The sequence below is a fragment of the Labeo rohita genome, unplaced genomic scaffold (assembly GCF_022985175.1).
Source record: "Labeo rohita strain BAU-BD-2019 unplaced genomic scaffold, IGBB_LRoh.1.0 scaffold_211, whole genome shotgun sequence".
Lineage (NCBI taxonomy): Eukaryota > Metazoa > Chordata > Actinopteri > Cypriniformes > Cyprinidae > Labeo > Labeo rohita.
This window is the reverse complement of record NW_026128341.1, coordinates 15,866-34,279: the sequence shown is the minus strand read 5'-3', so window position 1 is coordinate 34,279 and position 18,414 is coordinate 15,866. Positions and strand designations below refer to the sequence as shown.

General features: G+C 33.6%; 1 protein-coding gene across 1 annotated transcript in view; it reads left to right on the top strand.

The window, feature by feature from the left end:
• Window positions 1-1,180: 1,180 nt before the first annotated feature.
• LOC127159367 (dolichyl-diphosphooligosaccharide--protein glycosyltransferase subunit STT3B-like) overlaps window positions 1,181-18,414 on the top strand; it is an 18,561-nt gene continuing 1,327 nt past the window's right edge. Inside the window, exons 1-4 of the mRNA XM_051102218.1 lie at window positions 1,181-1,251; window positions 1,330-1,556; window positions 18,033-18,141; window positions 18,229-18,412. Of these exons, the coding sequence (XP_050958175.1) occupies window positions 1,333-1,556; window positions 18,033-18,141; window positions 18,229-18,412 (517 nt within the window). The 5' untranslated portion in view covers window positions 1,181-1,251; window positions 1,330-1,332. The remainder of the gene's footprint in view (window positions 1,252-1,329; window positions 1,557-18,032; window positions 18,142-18,228; window positions 18,413-18,414) is intronic.

Sequence of the window (18,414 nt, the reverse complement as noted above, 5' to 3'; positions counted from 1 at the left end):
TTATATACTCATTGTATATACTGAAAAAAAAAAAAAAAAGTGAATGAACTTTTTATTTACTTTTTATTTATGTCCTTGAAAGAATGCAAGTCTTAGCTAGTTTGTTGCAAAGGAAAACTGTGCCTGGTTTTAGTGCTAAGGAATCAGGCTTATAAATGAGCCTTTGTACAACATTGTGATTATACAGTAAAGTATATATTAATAGGACAAAACCAATGTAAAAAAAATAAATGTGGATATATAAGGATAGATAAATATGGATATATAAGGATAAATATGCAACTAATAGGTGAATGAATTATTTAATCAGAGAGAACTGTCTTGTATATGAAGTGGAGTGACAGATTGACACTGTTTGTTTACTAATAAATAGGATGGCTCTGGAAGAACTACAAAAACGTGGGATTTGCCAACAGGTCTTATGTGATATCAAAAAGAAGAAAAGATAGAGGGTCAAGGGTCAAGTAAAAATGTTGAAATTGACATACTTGACATAAATTAACATAAGTTATAATTATGAGATACAAAGTTGAAATTAATGACAAAATGTTAAATTATTATGAAGATTTACCAAAGCGGTTTTGCTTGTGTGGCTTCCAGGGTTTAGATTGTGCCTTTCCTGCTATAAAAATACTGAAAGAAGTTTTAATGTGATACTGACCACAGTGCTTTTTTACCTAAAATGTGGTTCTCTTTGTTTACTTTTATTTTTTGTGTTAATAAATAAATTGTAACCTGGCTGCCTTAAAATTTTAAGTTCAGTCAACTCAAAAAAGTTTATTAAGCTTGAAATGTTAAATTATACTAAGTGACAACTTAGATATTTGAGCTGAATCAACTTCAAATTTTAAGGCAGCTGGGTTACTTACCCATCTGTTAAGTTTAGCAAACACAAATATCTAAGTTTTTACTTAGTACAACTTAACATTTCAAGTTGAATAAACTTATTTTAGTTGACTGAACTGAAAATTTTAAGGCAGCAGGGTAACAAATTATTTTAAGCTGACTCAACAAATTGTGTTTTTTATTTTTTACAGTGTAGGTGGAGGGTGAACCAAGTCCAGGGTAAACGAATATATATATAACATATGATAGATTTTAAAGGAAAACGCGAGTCAGTTCAACTGATTCATTACAAGAACCGTTTTAAATGAACGATTCGTTCAGAACAGCACACTGTGGACGCGCATCTTGTTCTCAGTCGGAGCCGAACCGCGCTGCCTGTCTGTGAAAGGCGATGAAGATGATGATGTGAGGATCCGCCGGTCGAACCGATTCACCCGACAGATTTCTGAATAATAGGTAATAAACAGCCTATCATCCTGGCAGAATATGTCGGAGTTTCATCGCAGATCCTCAGCCGCTACCGGCGGCTCTTCGCCCGGGATCAGGCGCTCCAGCTCCGCGAGTGGAGGGAAAGGCGGATTATCTCAGCCGGCTGGATGGCGGTGTCTGCTGTCTTTCACCATCCTTTTCCTGGCGTGTGTGTGTGGATTTATCTCCAGACTGTTCGCGGTGATCCGCTTCGAGAGTCTCATTCATGAGTTTGATCCGTGGTGAGTAACTTTCCGTCCTGACGGACAGAAACGCACGCTTTACCGCCTTATTTCTTTCAGACATAATTAAAACTCTTAATAACCGTATAAAAGTCATCTTGTCTTGTATTTGATTTGTTGCTCTTTAACAGTCAGAGCTAAAGTAAAGTGTGTGTTTAGAAATATTAACCTGTTTTTACTTTAGATAAACCAGATAGCTGTTGTTTAGCGGCTTTCTGTTATATTTTCAAGCTGAAGAGAGCAGTGTCTCACTGTCAGGATTTAGTGTGTTGCCTGTCTGGACAACAATTTTCAGACTTGGAGTCATCTGTCTTTCAGATCTTGTGATGTCCGATTAACGATATGTGAGATCAGCTTTTCTGCGTTGACCTGGAACACACTGATGCTAAAATTGCTGTTTTCTTCAGGTGGAGGTCTCATCATGTGTTTAAAGCAAATCTGAATTGTGAGGTTAAAAAGTCAAGGGTTCGTACAAGGTGCTTAAAGTGTGACTTTTTGACATTTAGGGCCTGGAAAACCCTTGAAAATAGCCATATTCCTGAAGAGGTACTTGAAAAGTGTTTGAATTATTGAAAGACAATGTATCTATGAAATAAGTATTTCGTTTTGTCATAGCACATGTCTTTTCAAGCAAAATGTAAAAAAAAAAAACATTTTAACGCTTATTTCAGTTAATGCCAGAAAACAATCAAGCTAAGCAAGTAGTAGTACTGACTGTTGTATACACATGCCTGAAAAAGTGAAAAGAGGAACAGATGAACCAAATCATTTGAGTTATTAATGCCTAATGACTTTTGAACCTGATTTAAACTCCTGACTTCCATTATTTATTTCAGGCAATTCACTAGAAAAAACAGATCAAATTACAAGAGTCATTCATTTTCAAATTTCAACATCACTTGTAATGATTTTTAAAAGAATGTAGTGATGGGTGAAATTGAGCTTTTCGAAACTCCAGATAAATTAAAGGAGAGGTTCACTTTAAAAAAAAAAGATTTAGTGTACTCACCCCCTTGTCATCCAAGATGTTTGTGTCTTTCTTTCTTCAGTCGTAAAGAAATTGTTTTTTGAAGAAAACATTTCAGCATTTTTCTCCATATAATGGACTGATATGGTGCCCCGATTTTGAACTTCCAAAATGCAGTTTAAATGCGGCTGTAAATGATCCCAGCCGAGAAAGAAGGGTCTTATCTAGTGTAACGATCGGTTATTTTAATGAAAATAATACAATTTATATACTTTTTAATGCCAAACGCTTGTCTTGTCTTACTCTGCCTGGACTGTTTTTGTTTCCGGTTCGTGTCAGTTAGGGTATGTCGAAAAACTCCCATCTCATGTTCTCCCTCAACTTTAAAATCGTCCTATATCGCTGTTTTACCTTTTTTGTTAAGGGTGTTTGATCTTCTTTGCATGTTCACTTTGCAAAGACTGGGTCAGTATTTCTGCAGCGATGTAGGATTATTTTGAAATGATTTTTGAAGTTGAGGGAGAAAATAATGGGATCGTTTGAAGCCGCATTTATACTGCCTTTTGGAAGTTCAAAATCGGGGCACCATACCAGTCCATTATATGGAGAAAAATGCAGAAACGTTTTCCTCCAAAAAACAATTTCTTTACGACTGAAGAAAGAAAGACATGAACATCTTGGATGACAAGGGGGTGAGTACATTATATATAAATCTTGATTGATGATTCGCAATACGTGATTTGATGTCCCGATCTAAATCAAATTCAGATCGGGACTTCAGAGCATGGATCACAAATTATTTGATTTAGGTTGGAACTTCGGGGCGGCTTCCTGAGTCTGTTTCTTTAGATCAAAACTTCGGGGGGCAGATCATGAATCATTTGATTTAGATCAGAACTTCCGTAAAACTAACTGTAAAAGTCATCTTTTGCTAATATTTCTAATGCAAATATTTTGCTTTAGATTGTAACTTCTTAGCCAGGATCGCTAATCATTTAATTCACATTGGAACTTTGGAGCGGGTAAGTGAATCTTTAGCTTTAGATTGGAACTTTGGAGCACAGAGTGTAAATCAATTGATTTAGATTGGAATTTCGGAATGGGTTTGTAAATCTTTTGCTTTAGATCGTAATTTAGGAGCATGGATTGCAAATTATTTAACTCAGATTGGGACTTTGGAGTGTGTTCGCTAATCTTTTTCTATAGATCGAAAATTCGGGGGGCAGATCGTGAATCATTTGATTTAGATCAGAACTTCCATAAAACTAAGCGTAAAAGTCATCTTTTGCTTTAGATGTGAATCTTTTGCTTTAGATCATAACTTCAGAGCATGAATCATTTGATTCACATCGGGACTTCAAAGTGGATTTGCAAATCTTTTGGTTTAGATCAGAACTTTGGAGCGAGGAGTATGAATCTTTTAATTTAGACTGTAATTTCGGACTGAGTTTGTAAGTCTTTTGCTTTAGTTTGGAATTTAGGAGCGTGGATTGCAAATAATTTGACTCAGATCGGGACTTCGGTGCAGGTTCGCAAATCTTTTGCTTTAGATCGTAACTTCGGAGTGTGAATCATTTGAATCACATCAGGACTTAGGATTGGTCTCACAAATCTTTCACTTTAGATTGGAACTTAAGAGCGCGAATCATGAATCATTTGATTTAGATCGGAAAGTCAGAGCTGGTTCGCAAACACAAACACAAATCCCTTAAGAAAAATACCAGTGGTTTTATTATGGTAAAAGTGTAGTATACCATGTATTACTTTAGTAGTAATACTTCGCATAAACTTTGTATGATTGAAAGTCCTGGAAAAGAATTCTGAGATAAATGGTCTGAATTGTGAGATGTAAACTTAGAGATTCTTTTGTGTTTTGCTTAAAATACTGAGATATGGCAGCTGATAAATCTAAGTTTTTTTGTTTTTTTTTTTGTGTTTTTTTTTTTTGCAGCAGTAGAGGTATCACAGGTCTGCTCATAACTGTTTACGTCTGTCAAGGTTTCACTTTAATTTTTCTTTAATTCTTAATTCTTAATTTTCTTAATTCTTTTTTTTAATTCAGTCTGAGTAAGCTCATATTAATTTCAACATGTTCTTAATTGATTCTATAATGAGATGAAGTGAAGTGGAAAAGATTGTCTACTGTTATTGTTTAAATCAGCTGAAGGTCTCGGATCCATTTATTACATTTCCAAGTTATTACATTTCAATCAAAGAAGGCACTGAATCATTCACAATAAGCCCAGCATCTTCTTATCTCTCAAAATGGAGCATCACAATGTGTTTATCTCTCATCTAATGATCTTGATTGATTAAGAGGAATATTAATTCTGGTCAGACTCTTGTGTTTGTGTTCACGCATGAGTAGAGGAGACAGAACGAGACGTAGATGAATGGAGAAAGTGCTCTGGCTCGATTCTGCAGTTTGCTTGCCAAACATCCAGTTCCTCCTGCTGCTCAGCGAGACATAAGATAGTTAACCAGTATTGATTAAGTAGCTGTTAGAAATACCGCTGCTGTCTGTTCTCCCCGATAACATACAAAAATGGATTTTCTCCATCGTTTAATCCACTGATTGGTTGGATTCAATTCAAACTGTAGATTAGTAAGGTAAATCAGGTCAGAATGTTAAAGACCTGCGTGTTTCATGTTTCTCCTCAGTAATAGAATGGACTTGAAAGCAATGTTTGCAATTACACTCATTTAGCGTTAATTTCATAAATTAGGTTTATCACGGATCAGGTGCGTTTAACCCATGCACAAAAGATGAATTATGTCTTGTAACAGTCATTATAGAAACGTCTAACCGTTATGATCCCAGGGGCTCTTTTATGACGCACTTAATGTGCTGGATCAGGTTTATTATGATGTTATAGATTATAGACAGTTAATGGCAATAGCAGGCTGTAGTCTAAAACACATTGCACTTTTTTCCTGACTGTACAATGCATTCAACTCTAGTGAGATTTGGCAATGTGCATCTTGGGACTTGGGTTGTGATTGACAGCACACCTCGAGTCTGTTTGTTTGTTGTTTTGGCTTGAAGTCGTTCTCCTTCCAAACAGCACACTCTGTCCTTGCATAATCCAGTGCATATTGTTTGATCAAAATATAAATATTTATTAGATTATCCTTTTTTATTTATTTATTTATTTTTGCTGAGTGCTTCGTGAGTTTGTTGTATTATTCAGCAGTTTTTAGGATCTGAGCAGAGTGTGCACAGCTTTTTTGTTTGAAAAAAATAAAGTCTATATACACATGCACACGTTTGAAAGGAAAAGAAAAGAATTTCCATGTCACTTTTTTTATTAGTTGCCATTTTCTTTTCACATAAATAGCTTTTTTGGGCATGGTATCCAACAAGAAAACAAATATTTTGCTTAAAGCAAACTTGTTTACCGCTCTCTAAAACATCAACGCAGTTTTGAAATTGGATATTTTGTTTGACTTTGGAATTCTGTATCTGGTATTCAAACGCTAACTCATTTTTTGAATTCCAGATCCAGAATTCCCAAAGTTCCATCAGAAATCAGTCTCTCAGAAATCATCTGCTGTTTTGTTGTATTGTGAGCAGCTTCCTCTGAGGGTTTGGAGCGTTTAAACTCACGCTGTTGTTAAAAACTGAGTGTTTGTTTGTCTGTGAGCGGCTCTGGGTTTGTATGATAAACAGCTTCGTTAGTCTCTGTTAGCAGAAACCCTCCGGTGCTTCATCGTTTGATTCTCTCCTCCAGAGCTTCTCAAGTCTGTCTGAAGAGCCGTATGTTCATTGTAAATAAAAATGAATCTTTGTCTCTTTGACTGAATCCTCTTATGTTTGTCTTTACAACATCATAAAAGTCAGCGGGACTATTTAAGTATCATCTTTGTCTCCTAAAACATGCACGAATCAGTCAATAGTCATAAGTCTAGAAACATAAAATGAATATGTTGAGCATCTCAGATAATTTGAAGGGAAATGTTTGAATTCATAGAGACTCTAGAGAAGCTTGATGTAAGATTACTGCAGTCTTTTTCCTACATTTGCTCTCATTGCTGTCTAGGAGGAAGAACTGAGCTATAAATGAGATGTTCTGCGTCCTGTAAGTGTTTGTCTCTCTTTGGCAGAGACGTTTGTGAGTTTTTTCTCTAGCAGAAATCCTCGTCTAAGTCGGTCAGCTGGCAATTTTTTGGCCATGTTGCTCTGGCGAGTGTGTGTGTTTGTGAATATAATGACAACATCATCTCATCTCTGGTAGTTTACAGACTGTGTGTTTTGTCAGTGCCATGTGTTGCTGGTTGGCAGACTGTCAGTCAGACACAGAGATATCAGACTGAGCCGGATCAGACCCACACAAACAAGGAAACAGACAGTGATGGAGAAGAATGGAGAGGAATAGATTTCTGGAGTAAAGACATTGGTTGGAATGGAAGATTGTTGATGGAGAACAGAATGGAGGTTCCAATGAAATCCAGTTCTGTTTTACTTTTTCAAAAAAATTATAATTTTGATGATCAAAAAAGCATGTTTATTTCATTAAAATCATGCAACTTGTTTGGTTGAACAACAGTTTATTAAAGGTTTAACAAAAATATATATATATATTTTTTGTGAAATCCATCTATTTTTCCCCCAAAAGAGTTAACAATGCTAGTGTCTAATTTAATGTTTTTTAATTATGTTGTTTGTTTTATTTTTTCTTGGGTTTATGATTTAATGCAACCATATTAATCACATGAATGCATAAAAGTTTATTATTTTACGTGTACAATTTACTAAATGTTAGCAAAAATTCTATTGTAATTCCGTATGATTTTTATTTTTCCCAAATTCAGTTTTTTGTTTGTTTTTTCCCCAAAATTCCATATTTCCTATTTTATTTTTTAAATTCTGCTTTTAGTAGTTTAATCAAATTTTAATAACCAGAAAAGACGTCTAATCTATACAATTTCTAAAACCTAAAAAAAAAAAAACGTTTTTTTTTGAAAACAACCATATAATTTAAATGCATAAAAGTTTATAAATTTAATTAATTGTTTTAAAATTTAATCCATGTCTTTTTTAAAGTTGAACCTGATTTTTGTTTTATTTTTATTATATTTTGTAGGTCTGGATAATATGACCTAAAATTTAAATCTTGATTAACTCGATTACAATTAATAAACAATTATTTATATTAATTTTATTTATTTTTTGCCCTTGTAGTTATAGATGTGAATCTGACTCATGATTGCCGTTGCATGTGATCTTCCTCTCAGCGATCTTGTCCTGTCACTCTATATGTGCAGGTATTTACTCTAGGTTTTTACTGGCCATTCACACAGAAAACGTCTTTGTATTTAAAACGCGAGATGCAGCGTTTAGGAATGGTTTAAAAAAAAAAAAAAAAAAAAAAAAGAAGCGCAGTGCAGAATGCGTTCTGTAAACAAAAGCTCGTAATGCTTGCCCCACCTCCTTGGTCTTTTGATTGGTCCACTCCTTTGGAACTGACATTGATGAGCGGCTCTGCATGTAAAAGTTTAAATTCTTGACATGGCATATTAAATGCACCACTCACGTGCAAGACACTGCAGAAGACATGAGCGCAATGATTATACATGGTCATATATCACTCTGTAGTATGTTTCTAATGGGAAAGTATTAACAGGATTTAAAAAAAAAATGAAATAACCGACATGGGAAAATTACGTCGGTTAGTTTTGATTTTCAGTTTCGATTACTTGCCGATTAATCGTCCAGCCCTACTATTGCGGCACATCATACTTTGTTTACTGTTGATTTTCATAATACGTTGATGAATATCTCTGCATAGATGAAAGACATAAGCATGGCTTTCCTGTTGTTGAAATGGTAGATCATGCAATTACAGGGTCATGGTATTGATTCCCAGTGAATGCATGAACTGATCAAAGGATCAACCATGAACATATTTAAGTCTTAAATGCAGTCTGCCAAATGCATGAATGTAACTGCATAGAAGCTGATCATGACAGCAGTGGGCATCTGAAGGGATGCAATGATTCTTTTTCTCTTTAAGAAGCACTAAAGGCATTTGCTGACAGTGTTTTCCTCCAGCTATGGGAAAATGCTTTGAAAAAGTATTATTTTTAAGCGTCAATGCATGCAAACTCATTTGTCATTCATCAGGTTTTCAGATGCACACATTTCAAAGGATCTGTTTTGTCGGCATATTCAGACGTTTGAAGAGATTTCACTGTAAATCATTTGATGTCACAGAAGCTCTTTGAAGTTTCGCGTGACTCTTTCTAACTCGAGAGACTCTGTGAGAATATATAATGTGCAATGTTCTCAACCAAATGAATCTCAGTATAAATCTCACTAAATTTAAATGTTCACAACTTAAAATGATTTAAATCAGACAAACGCATTTGAATATGCTAAAACAACTTAAAGACGTAAGATGACTTCATATTTCTTGTTTTAATTAATTCCCTCAAAAACTGAATCCGGAATTGTCACAGTTTTGCAGGTGTTTCTGTATTTCACATTTTTCTTTAACCACTGAAGAAGTCAGTGAGATGAAATTCAGTCTGAGTGTTCATCCTTTCACTAGGTTCCTCCTTCTCCTGCTGTTGTTTATTTCTTCATTTGTGATCGCCGCTGACATTTTCACATTGTTTTGCAGTTCTCTCTCCCTTTTTCAGGGAGGTGCTGGTAAGACAATAGCTCTTTCCAAACCAGCACTCTTAAAAATAGCTTCCAAAATGTGTTTTTTCCTCAACAACGCCATAGAAGAACCATTATGTTCCCCAAACCAAAAAACTGTAATTGCTTAAAAGAATATTTTTTTCTTTTCTTTCTGTTGAGAACATTTTATTAATCTGAAGAACCCTTTATAGAATGCAATAAAGAACCTTTCTTTTTAGGAGTGTAGTGAGCTGTCTGCACATGCAGCTACCTTATAAGTCAGCATAATGTAACTGTCCATTAATTCAAATTGGACACTAGCCTGTGATGCTTTAAAATGCTGCCTCGGTAGGCGAGTTTTGGAAATGGACGATAATCATTCCTTCTACCATCCTGCAATTCCCTTTAGGCCCTGAGCAATCGTCATCACAGACATATTGATTTGATTTGACTCACAAGAGTCTTCATTTCATGCTCTGCTTTGAGAATATGACAGACTATACAGCATATTTTATTGGAATGTTCTGGTTTAAATTGTATTAGACAAGGATTGTATTCCAAAAATCAATGATGGACATTTTTAGAAAGACTCGTCTTGGGAAAATGGTAAGCTTTGCTGTCAAATACCAAAATGAAAAAGCTTATGTCATTGCTGTATTTTTATGTTTTTATAAGAAAAATGTAATTAGGTGTAGTCTATAATTATAATAACCTTTATTTGCTGAACTTTTGAGTTTGCCATTAAAATAGCATTTTTTGCCGTTTTGGTGTTTTTAAAATTTGTAGCTTTTCTGACATATATCAGACTGAAAGAGGCTTATATAGTTTTTATGTTATTGTAAGAAAAATATTATTTTTAAATTATAGTGAATAATTTTCTTTACTGAAATTTTGTGATTATAATTGTTGGATTTTTAATATTTTTGGTTTGCCATGAAAATAGCATTTGCTGCCAATATGGCATGAATGAATGAATTAATTAATTAATTAATGGGAATATGTATTATTGTATTTATATATTTTCTGTTCTTCTTTGTATATATATGTAAATGCTGAAGTGAATTAGAAGCAATCCACAATTGTATTCATTTATTTATTTGTTTGTTTGTTTTTTTATTTATTTCATGACTCAATATTGGACTGTTAAAAGACATTTTTACAGAAAAATAAAATGTTAAATAATTTTATTGCTGAGATCTTAATTACACTCCACTCACATGGAGTGCACCAACAGTATGTTCTGTATATTGTTTTATATATTCATTTTCATGTGTTTTTTTTTATTAATGTAGTATGTTTTATGCAGTATATGCTGCACAGTGTGCAGCTCTTTTGCTCTAGTTCTTTTTTCACTCTCTATCTGCTTTTCTCTTTTTCTCTCTACGGCTGGTAATAAATGAGAGCTTGATTATTTTGCAGTCTCAGTTTCTCTTTGTTGTGCCCTTGAGTTTCTGTTCTGGAAGCCATTTCTCAAAAGACAATCAATAAACTACAGTTTTGTTTTTTTTTGTTTTTTCAGTAGCCCTGAACTTCCTGTCGTCCCTCTCCCTGCTTCCTATTTGTGCTCATGTAATTGAAAAAGTAAACCGAGTTCATTTAGATTTCACGCTCACTTGCATGGTCCTAAAAATAGGCTTTGTTTGTTTTCCCCATGCAAAAAACAATGAATATTTTAATTTAGTTTCAACTCTATAGACTCTATAGAGTGGCTGTTCAGACTTGTAACTTATAACTTTTATTATATGACAATAATTCAGTTTGATTTAAAAGCTGTGTCCTTGTAAACTGAAGCTCCTCTATACAGTCTGTCTGTGACCTTGTAAAATACATTTATCTAACACCACCGTCTCGCACTATATATTCAGATATAAAATCCAGCATCAGCTGTTTGCAGAGAGTTTGTTGGGTCCACAGACAATGAATTTAATAGTGTTGTATTAGCTGTAAGGATTGATCAGTCCTATACCTCTTGTAATTAAGCCTCAGCTTAATTAATATTTCTTCACTGAAGTATGCTGTGATGTTTTAAATCTGATTTATGCTTCATTTGGTGGCTGGCTTGCATGCACAACACTGGAGACAATTATTTTGCACTAAATTGCTCTCTTGTCTTTTGATTTCACTGCATTTCACAATAAAATAGTGTCACAATGATTATTTTTCCCTGTGGCTGAAAATAGTGTTTAATTTCTGTTCATTCTGACTGTAGTTTTCAAGTAGTATCCTGTTAGATGTGTTCAAAAATGTGTTCAATGGACTGCCTCCATTGTATACTATATAATGTTTATTTCACACACTATGTAAAAACAACCTGACAACCTGGAAAACCTGATTTTGAGTTCCAGCTCAAGGCCTTTTGTATGATCCCTTTGGACTCTCTCCTCCTCCTGAAAAAAGGGAAAATAACTTTAAAAATAAATACATAAATAGTAGGCAGTAGTGCAGTGTCAAGGCTCATGGCAAAAATAACACAGAAGGTTTAAAAAAAAATGCATTAAAAAATGCAACAGACATTTAAAATGTGGGAGCAAAAGAATGGCTTTATTTTTTCTTTATTTTGTCTCTTTTAAAAAACACATAATTTAATTTGAAATTTAAAAAATTAATTTGAACATTACAATATATTATAATATTATATTCAAGGATTAAGCCTGATCTTTTGTGTTATATATAGCTGGGTTTTTTTGTGTATATTGATTTATTATTGTGTGTGTATATATATATATATATATATATATATATATATATACCATATATATACCATATATATATATATATTATATATATATATATATATATATATATATATATATATATAGTATATATATATATATATATATATATAGTATATATATATATATACTGTGTGTGTGTGTGTATATATATATATATATATATATATATATATATATATATATATATATATATATATATATACAATGTATATTTTTGGTATATTATTAATTCAACATAATGGTTTTATGCAGATTGGCTTTTTATATAAATAAAGATAAAATGAAATATATGCATAAATGGTAATATAGAAATCACAGTATTAATTTATTATAGAAATATTAATTGTAAATTGTAAGCATTTTTTTAATATTCTATTGTTTTTATATTATTATTTGGCATAACTGTTCAGATTGGTAATTTAACTGAACAAGTTCAATATTTTCATAAATGTTTATTGTGAAAATGTACATAAATATAATGGGGAAAAATGCATCCATCCATCCTTTGACAATTTAAAATAAAAATAATTAAGCTAAAAAACTCCTCAATTCTAGGGGGAAAATAGTAAGTAAGATCTTGTGCATTATATTCAGACATTTTCTTTGTGTTTATATGGTAGGAAAAAATATGCCCCCAGTAAAGCAGCAAAAATTATCCTTGAAAACATTGTCAGAATAATTGCTGACATTGATGTAGTGTGTAGTATGCAGTACATGTTCCTTTCTCTTCAGTGCTCTTGCAGTGTTAGATCAGAACATGTTTGACTGTAAAATGAATCAAACGATGATGAATTGAATCTTTTTGGAGTCTTATAAGAGCTGAAGCATTTCCCTGTGAGATTTGAATCATTTCTGACTGATCTCAGACCAGTTCAGAATCTCTGATCAGGATGAAACCAGTGCTGGTTTCTTCTGATCATGCAGTGAAGTGAGCAGAGTTCCCACTCCATCATTAATGAATCTCTCAGCGTCATACGAATCAGATTACTCTCTAGCAGATGGTGGTCTTCAGCATGGAGCTCTAGTAATGCTCCACCTGCCTTATTTTCATGTAAATCCTCATGATAGTCTGTTCTGAATACAGAAACCATGATCAGGATGTTTCAGGCTGCTGTTGTTCTTTAATGCGTGACAGTTTTTAATCATTTTAATGAATATCAAGCTTATTCAGTCACGCCAGGTTTGTGTTTGGCGTCTCACACTCATTTGTTTTGACTGAATGACTAGAGCAGTTAAAGGAATAGTTTACTCAGAAAATGAGGAGACACTTGGTGATTACAGGTTCTTTGTACATCTGAGACGCAGGAGATTGAGTCAGATGTCTCGGTTCTGTGTTCTGCAGTCGAGCACAGCTGAGATCTTTCACTGGTGTTTATTAAGTCTTGAATGGATCAAACGTCCTTGAGTCGTTCGTGATAAACTCTCATCTTAGAGTCACTAATCTCTTATTGATACACACAAATAAGATCACTTCAGTGTCTCATCTTTCTTTTTTCTGGAGGTAGCTATCCATCTATTTAGGTGGCTATCGTTCTGTCTATCTATTGTTCTATCATTTTATCCTTTCTTTCTTTTTCTTTCTTTCTTTCTTTCTTTCTTTCTTTCTTTCTTTCTTTCTTTCTTTCTTTCTTTCTTTCTTTCTTTCCGTCCGTCCGTCCGTCCGTCCGTCCGTTCATCAGTTCATCAGTTCTTCCATCCATCCATTCATTAATTCATCATTCTATCTATCATTCCAATTATCGGTCTGTCATTCTGTCTTTCTCTTCATCTGTCCATCAATCCATTTAGCCTTCTATCATTCTGTCATTCTATCTCTTTCTCTTTCTCTTTCTCTTCATCTATCTATCTGTCTATCGTTCTATCGTTCTGTCGTTCTGTCTATTATTTCAGCTATCCATCTTTTGTTCGTTCATTCGATTGTCCTATCTATCTATCTATCTATCTATCTATCTATCTATCTATCTGTCTGTTCTATCTGTCGTTCTATCTATCTGTCGTTCTGTCGTTCTGTTGTTCTGTCTATTGTTTTAGCTATCCATCTTTTGTCCGTACGTTCGATCATTCGATCTATCTATCATTCTCCCTTACCAAAATGAAGTATACTTCAAGTTTATTTTATTAAGTATACTTAAGTAAAGTTCAAGTATCTTTTAAGTATACTTTAGGTAGCAAGTATACAAATATCAGTGTGCTAGTAGTATACTTGTAAGTGTACTATTTCAATACTCCTTGGGACTAAATTGGCCCACTCTCTAGTATATAAAAATATACTTTTAAGTGTACTTCAAGTTTGCCAGTAGTAAACTTTGAGTACACAACTAGTTTACAAGTTTTTAGTTTGTACTGCAACTGTACTAAACGTGGACTTATAGGTATACTGATAGTTCCCTAAGTAAACTACTAGTTTAGTAGTTTCATACTACAAGCATACTTGTAAGTTTTCTTTAGGTGAACTTTACATCATACTTTAAGTATACTACTATGTCCCCAATTATTTATTATTTTTGTATATATTTTGTTAGATGAAAATCTGAACATACAAAACATCTGCTTGTTAACAACTTTGAATGGGTGTAAATTTCATAAATAAAAAATAAATAAACAATATTTTGAACAAAATGCTGAAAAATGACTGAACTGGATTCAGAATGGTAATCAAAACACAGATGGTATCGATCAACACCCCAAAGCGTGACGGTCATTATTACCTCTTCATGGGTCAACATTTGTGACCCTGGACCACAAAACCAGTCTTAAGTCGCTGGGGTTTATTTGTAGCAATAGCCAAAAATACATTGTATGGGTCAAAATTATTGATTTTTCTTTTATGGCAAAAATCATTAGGAAATTAAGTAAAGATCATGTTCTATGAAGATATTTTGTTAAATTCCTACTGCAAATGTATGAAAACTGAATTTTTGATTAGTCATATACATTGTTAAGAACGTTATTTGATGAACTTTAAAGGCAATTTTCTCAATATTTTGATTTTTTTGCACCCTCAGATTTCTGATTTTTAAATAGTTGTATCTCGGCCAAATATTGTCCTATCCTAACAAACCATACATCAATGGAAAGCTTATTTATTTACTTTCATATGATGTATAAATCTTTATTTTGAAAAAAAATGACCGTTATGACTGGTTTTGTGATCCAGGGTCGCATTTTATTCTGTAAGGTTATACAGTTTCGATTATTTTTTTTATGTCTGGTGATCGAGTTAGATTACATGTGAAAGCATCTGTTGTTTTGGTTTCTTCTTTGATAATGTTTTGGAAATTCTGTACAGAAGACGTGTAATAGCACCCCCTACCGTATAACAATAAAAACATGGATTCTCTGAGCTTAGTATTGTGTAGCTTAAATATATTTAGTCTTTTTCAAGTATAAGTCAAGTATACTTAAATTCCATTTTAAATGTACACATTTCTGAGAAGTACTTGAAGTAGTTTAAAAGAAGTATAATAATAGTGCACTTGAATAAACTTCTTTTTTGTAAGGGCTATCTATCGTTCTGTCATTCTGTCATCAGTAATCAAATGTCAGATTCATTATAATCATCTAACATCAGTCACGTGAATAACTGTAATTCGCATTCAGCTGCAGTGTTTGTGTCATGGATGTTCATGAATGAGCTGTTGAGGTTTTAATTCATTGTAACTCTAGATTTAGAACTGTGTAGAAAGTAGAAATGGGTCTCTCTGTGTGTGTGTGCGTGTGTGCGTGTGTGTGTTTTCCATTGTCCCATTGTCGACTATCATATTTATTTCACCTCCACCTATCTTTCTTTTTTTTGTCTGTCTCTCTTCTATTCTTCTCTTTGTTCATGGTGAATTCAGACTGTTCTGTCTCTCTAAACTATCTTCAGCTCTTGTTTTCTGTACTTTGTGAGTTTTTTGTCATTCTTGTGTGAAGGGAAAGGACTCACGCTGAGCTGGAAACATCTATCTGAAAAAACCTTCATCCATCCTCATCCTCTGAGTGTTTGAGACAACATGACTGAATCTCTTCTGTTCTACTGTTATTGAACAACTCTTCCTCCTCCTCATCCTCCTCCTTCAGTCTCATGTGATTCAGATCTTGAGTTCTGTTTGATTCTGACTTTCACATTTGAAAACACTGAATCTGAGTTTAGCAATTCTGTTGAGATCACAATCAATAATTATGTTATGAGCTGCTGATGTTTCTTCTGTTCCTGGATCAGTTTGACATCACGGAGAGCAGTTCAGTATTTTTATTGTGGTTCTGTTATCTGTAAATTGGTTGAGTTAGTTTGTATATAATGGATTTTATTTCAGGTGGTGATATTAAATGTGTGCAATAAATGAGGGAATCTTGAACATTGTTGAGTGATGAACAACACCTGAACTTGGTCTGGATATGATGAATTTAGAAATACAAACAATGACATTAAACCTTCTTGTTTTACTCAGATGCACCAGAAACGGGAGGTATATTTCAGGCAATTCAGATCAGTTTTGTTTTTAATTCAGGTAATTTTTTAATGAATAATTTTGTTTTTAATTCAGATATATTTTATTTTAATTCAGATTATTTTTCTTTTTATTCAGATTAGTTGTATTTGTAATCCATTTTATTCTTAATAAATTTGTTTTTAATAAATCCAGTTCTGGTTTTAATTCAGATCAGTTTGTAATCCATTTCAATTTGATTTTTAAATCAGATCAATTGTATTTTAATTTGTATCAGTTTTGTCTTTAATTCAGATTAATTGTTTAGAAAGAATTCAGTTCTGTTTTTAAATCAGATCAGTTATTTGTAAACCAAAAGTTTGGTTTTTCATTCAAATCAGTTATTTTTTTGTTAAATTTGGTTTTAATTCAGATCAGTTGTGTTTCTTATAAATTTCAGTTTCATTTCAGGTCTGGGTTTTATTCAGATCAGTTGTATTTTTGATAAATTTAGTTCTGATCTTAATTCAGATCAACTGTTTGTAACCAATTTCAGTTTGATTTTTAATTCAGATCAATTGTATTTTTGATATTCACTTCAGATCTTAGTTCAGATCAGTTGTTTGTAATCCATTAAATTAGATTTGTTTTTAATTCTGATCAATTGTATTTATAATTCAGTTCTGATCTCAGTTCAGATCAGCTGTTTGTAATCCAAGTTTGATTTTTAATTTAGATTAGTTGTACTTTTTATAAATTTAGTTCTGATTTTAATTCAGATAAGTTGTGTTTTTAATAAATTTCAGATTAATCAGTTGTGTTGTAATAAAATTCTGTTCTGGTTTTAATTCAGATCAACTGCATTTTAAATCAGATCAGTTTTGTCTTTAATTCGGATGAATTGTTTAGAAAGTATTCAGTTCTGTTTTTAAATCAGATCGGTTGTATTTGTAATCCATATCAATTGTATTTTCAATTCAGATTGTGTTCTTGTGTAGAGGCTCAATCTGACTCCTTTGTACAACAAAATCTGTCATAGACACAGAAGACTGGAGAAAACTGATTACTGTCCCATAGTCCCAGATTTTGTGTGTGCGTGTGTGACATCTGTGATGGATTACCAGCACTGGTTTCACAACCTTTAGAGCAGAGAAATGGTTTCTCTGAGATCAGCTCGCAAACACACTCAGCCTGTCATCCGCTCAGAACTGTTTTGTGTTTGTGTGTTTGTGAGTTTCTCTTGTTGTGTCCAGAAGCTTTTGATGTTCTCATGTTGTGCTCACAGATGCTGGTCTGATCCACACAGACGGATACAGATGATGTTCATGTTCTCTCAGTATCTGAGCAGATGCAGTGTCACTGTTTACAGCTCATGCCTTCAGAAGCTGAGGAAGAGTCTGTCATAAATTATACCGTATGTTTTTTTCATTTTTGTTATAAACTCATTTTATTTATGTATTTATTTATTTATTAAGTAATTCATTCATTCATCTGGAACTGAATTATTGTCTTCATGTTCTTGCTTTACTTTCTTTGGTTATTATTCATTTCATTTATATACCAATTTATCATTTATGATGATGGACTGATTCCAGATCAGCTGTCAGACCTGAAATAAGGGCAGAAGCATCACACCGCACACATAATGTTACGATCATGCTTGATATTAGCAAAAACACTTCCCTGTATGTCACTGCATATTCAGCAGTCTGTGAATATTCATGTGTTTTTGAACAGGTTTAATTACAGATCTACCCATCATCTGACCACCAACGGTTTCTACGAGTTCCTTAACTGGTTTGATGAGAGAGCCTGGTATCCTCTGGGGCGAATCGTTGGAGGAACAGTGAGTCGCGACTCGCAATTCAGTTCATTCACATCTCAACTCTGATTCATCCAAGAAGCTCAGACTGGTTTCTGTGTGTTCCTGCAGGTCTATCCTGGTCTGATGGTGACCGCAGGTCTGATTCATTACATCTTGAACCTTGTCCACCTGACCGTCCACATCCGGGATGTCTGTGTGTTCCTGGCGCCCGTCTTCAGTGCTCTGACTGCGATCGCCACCTTTCTGCTGACACGTGAGCTGTGGAATCAGGGTGCAGGGCTTCTGTCTGCCTGC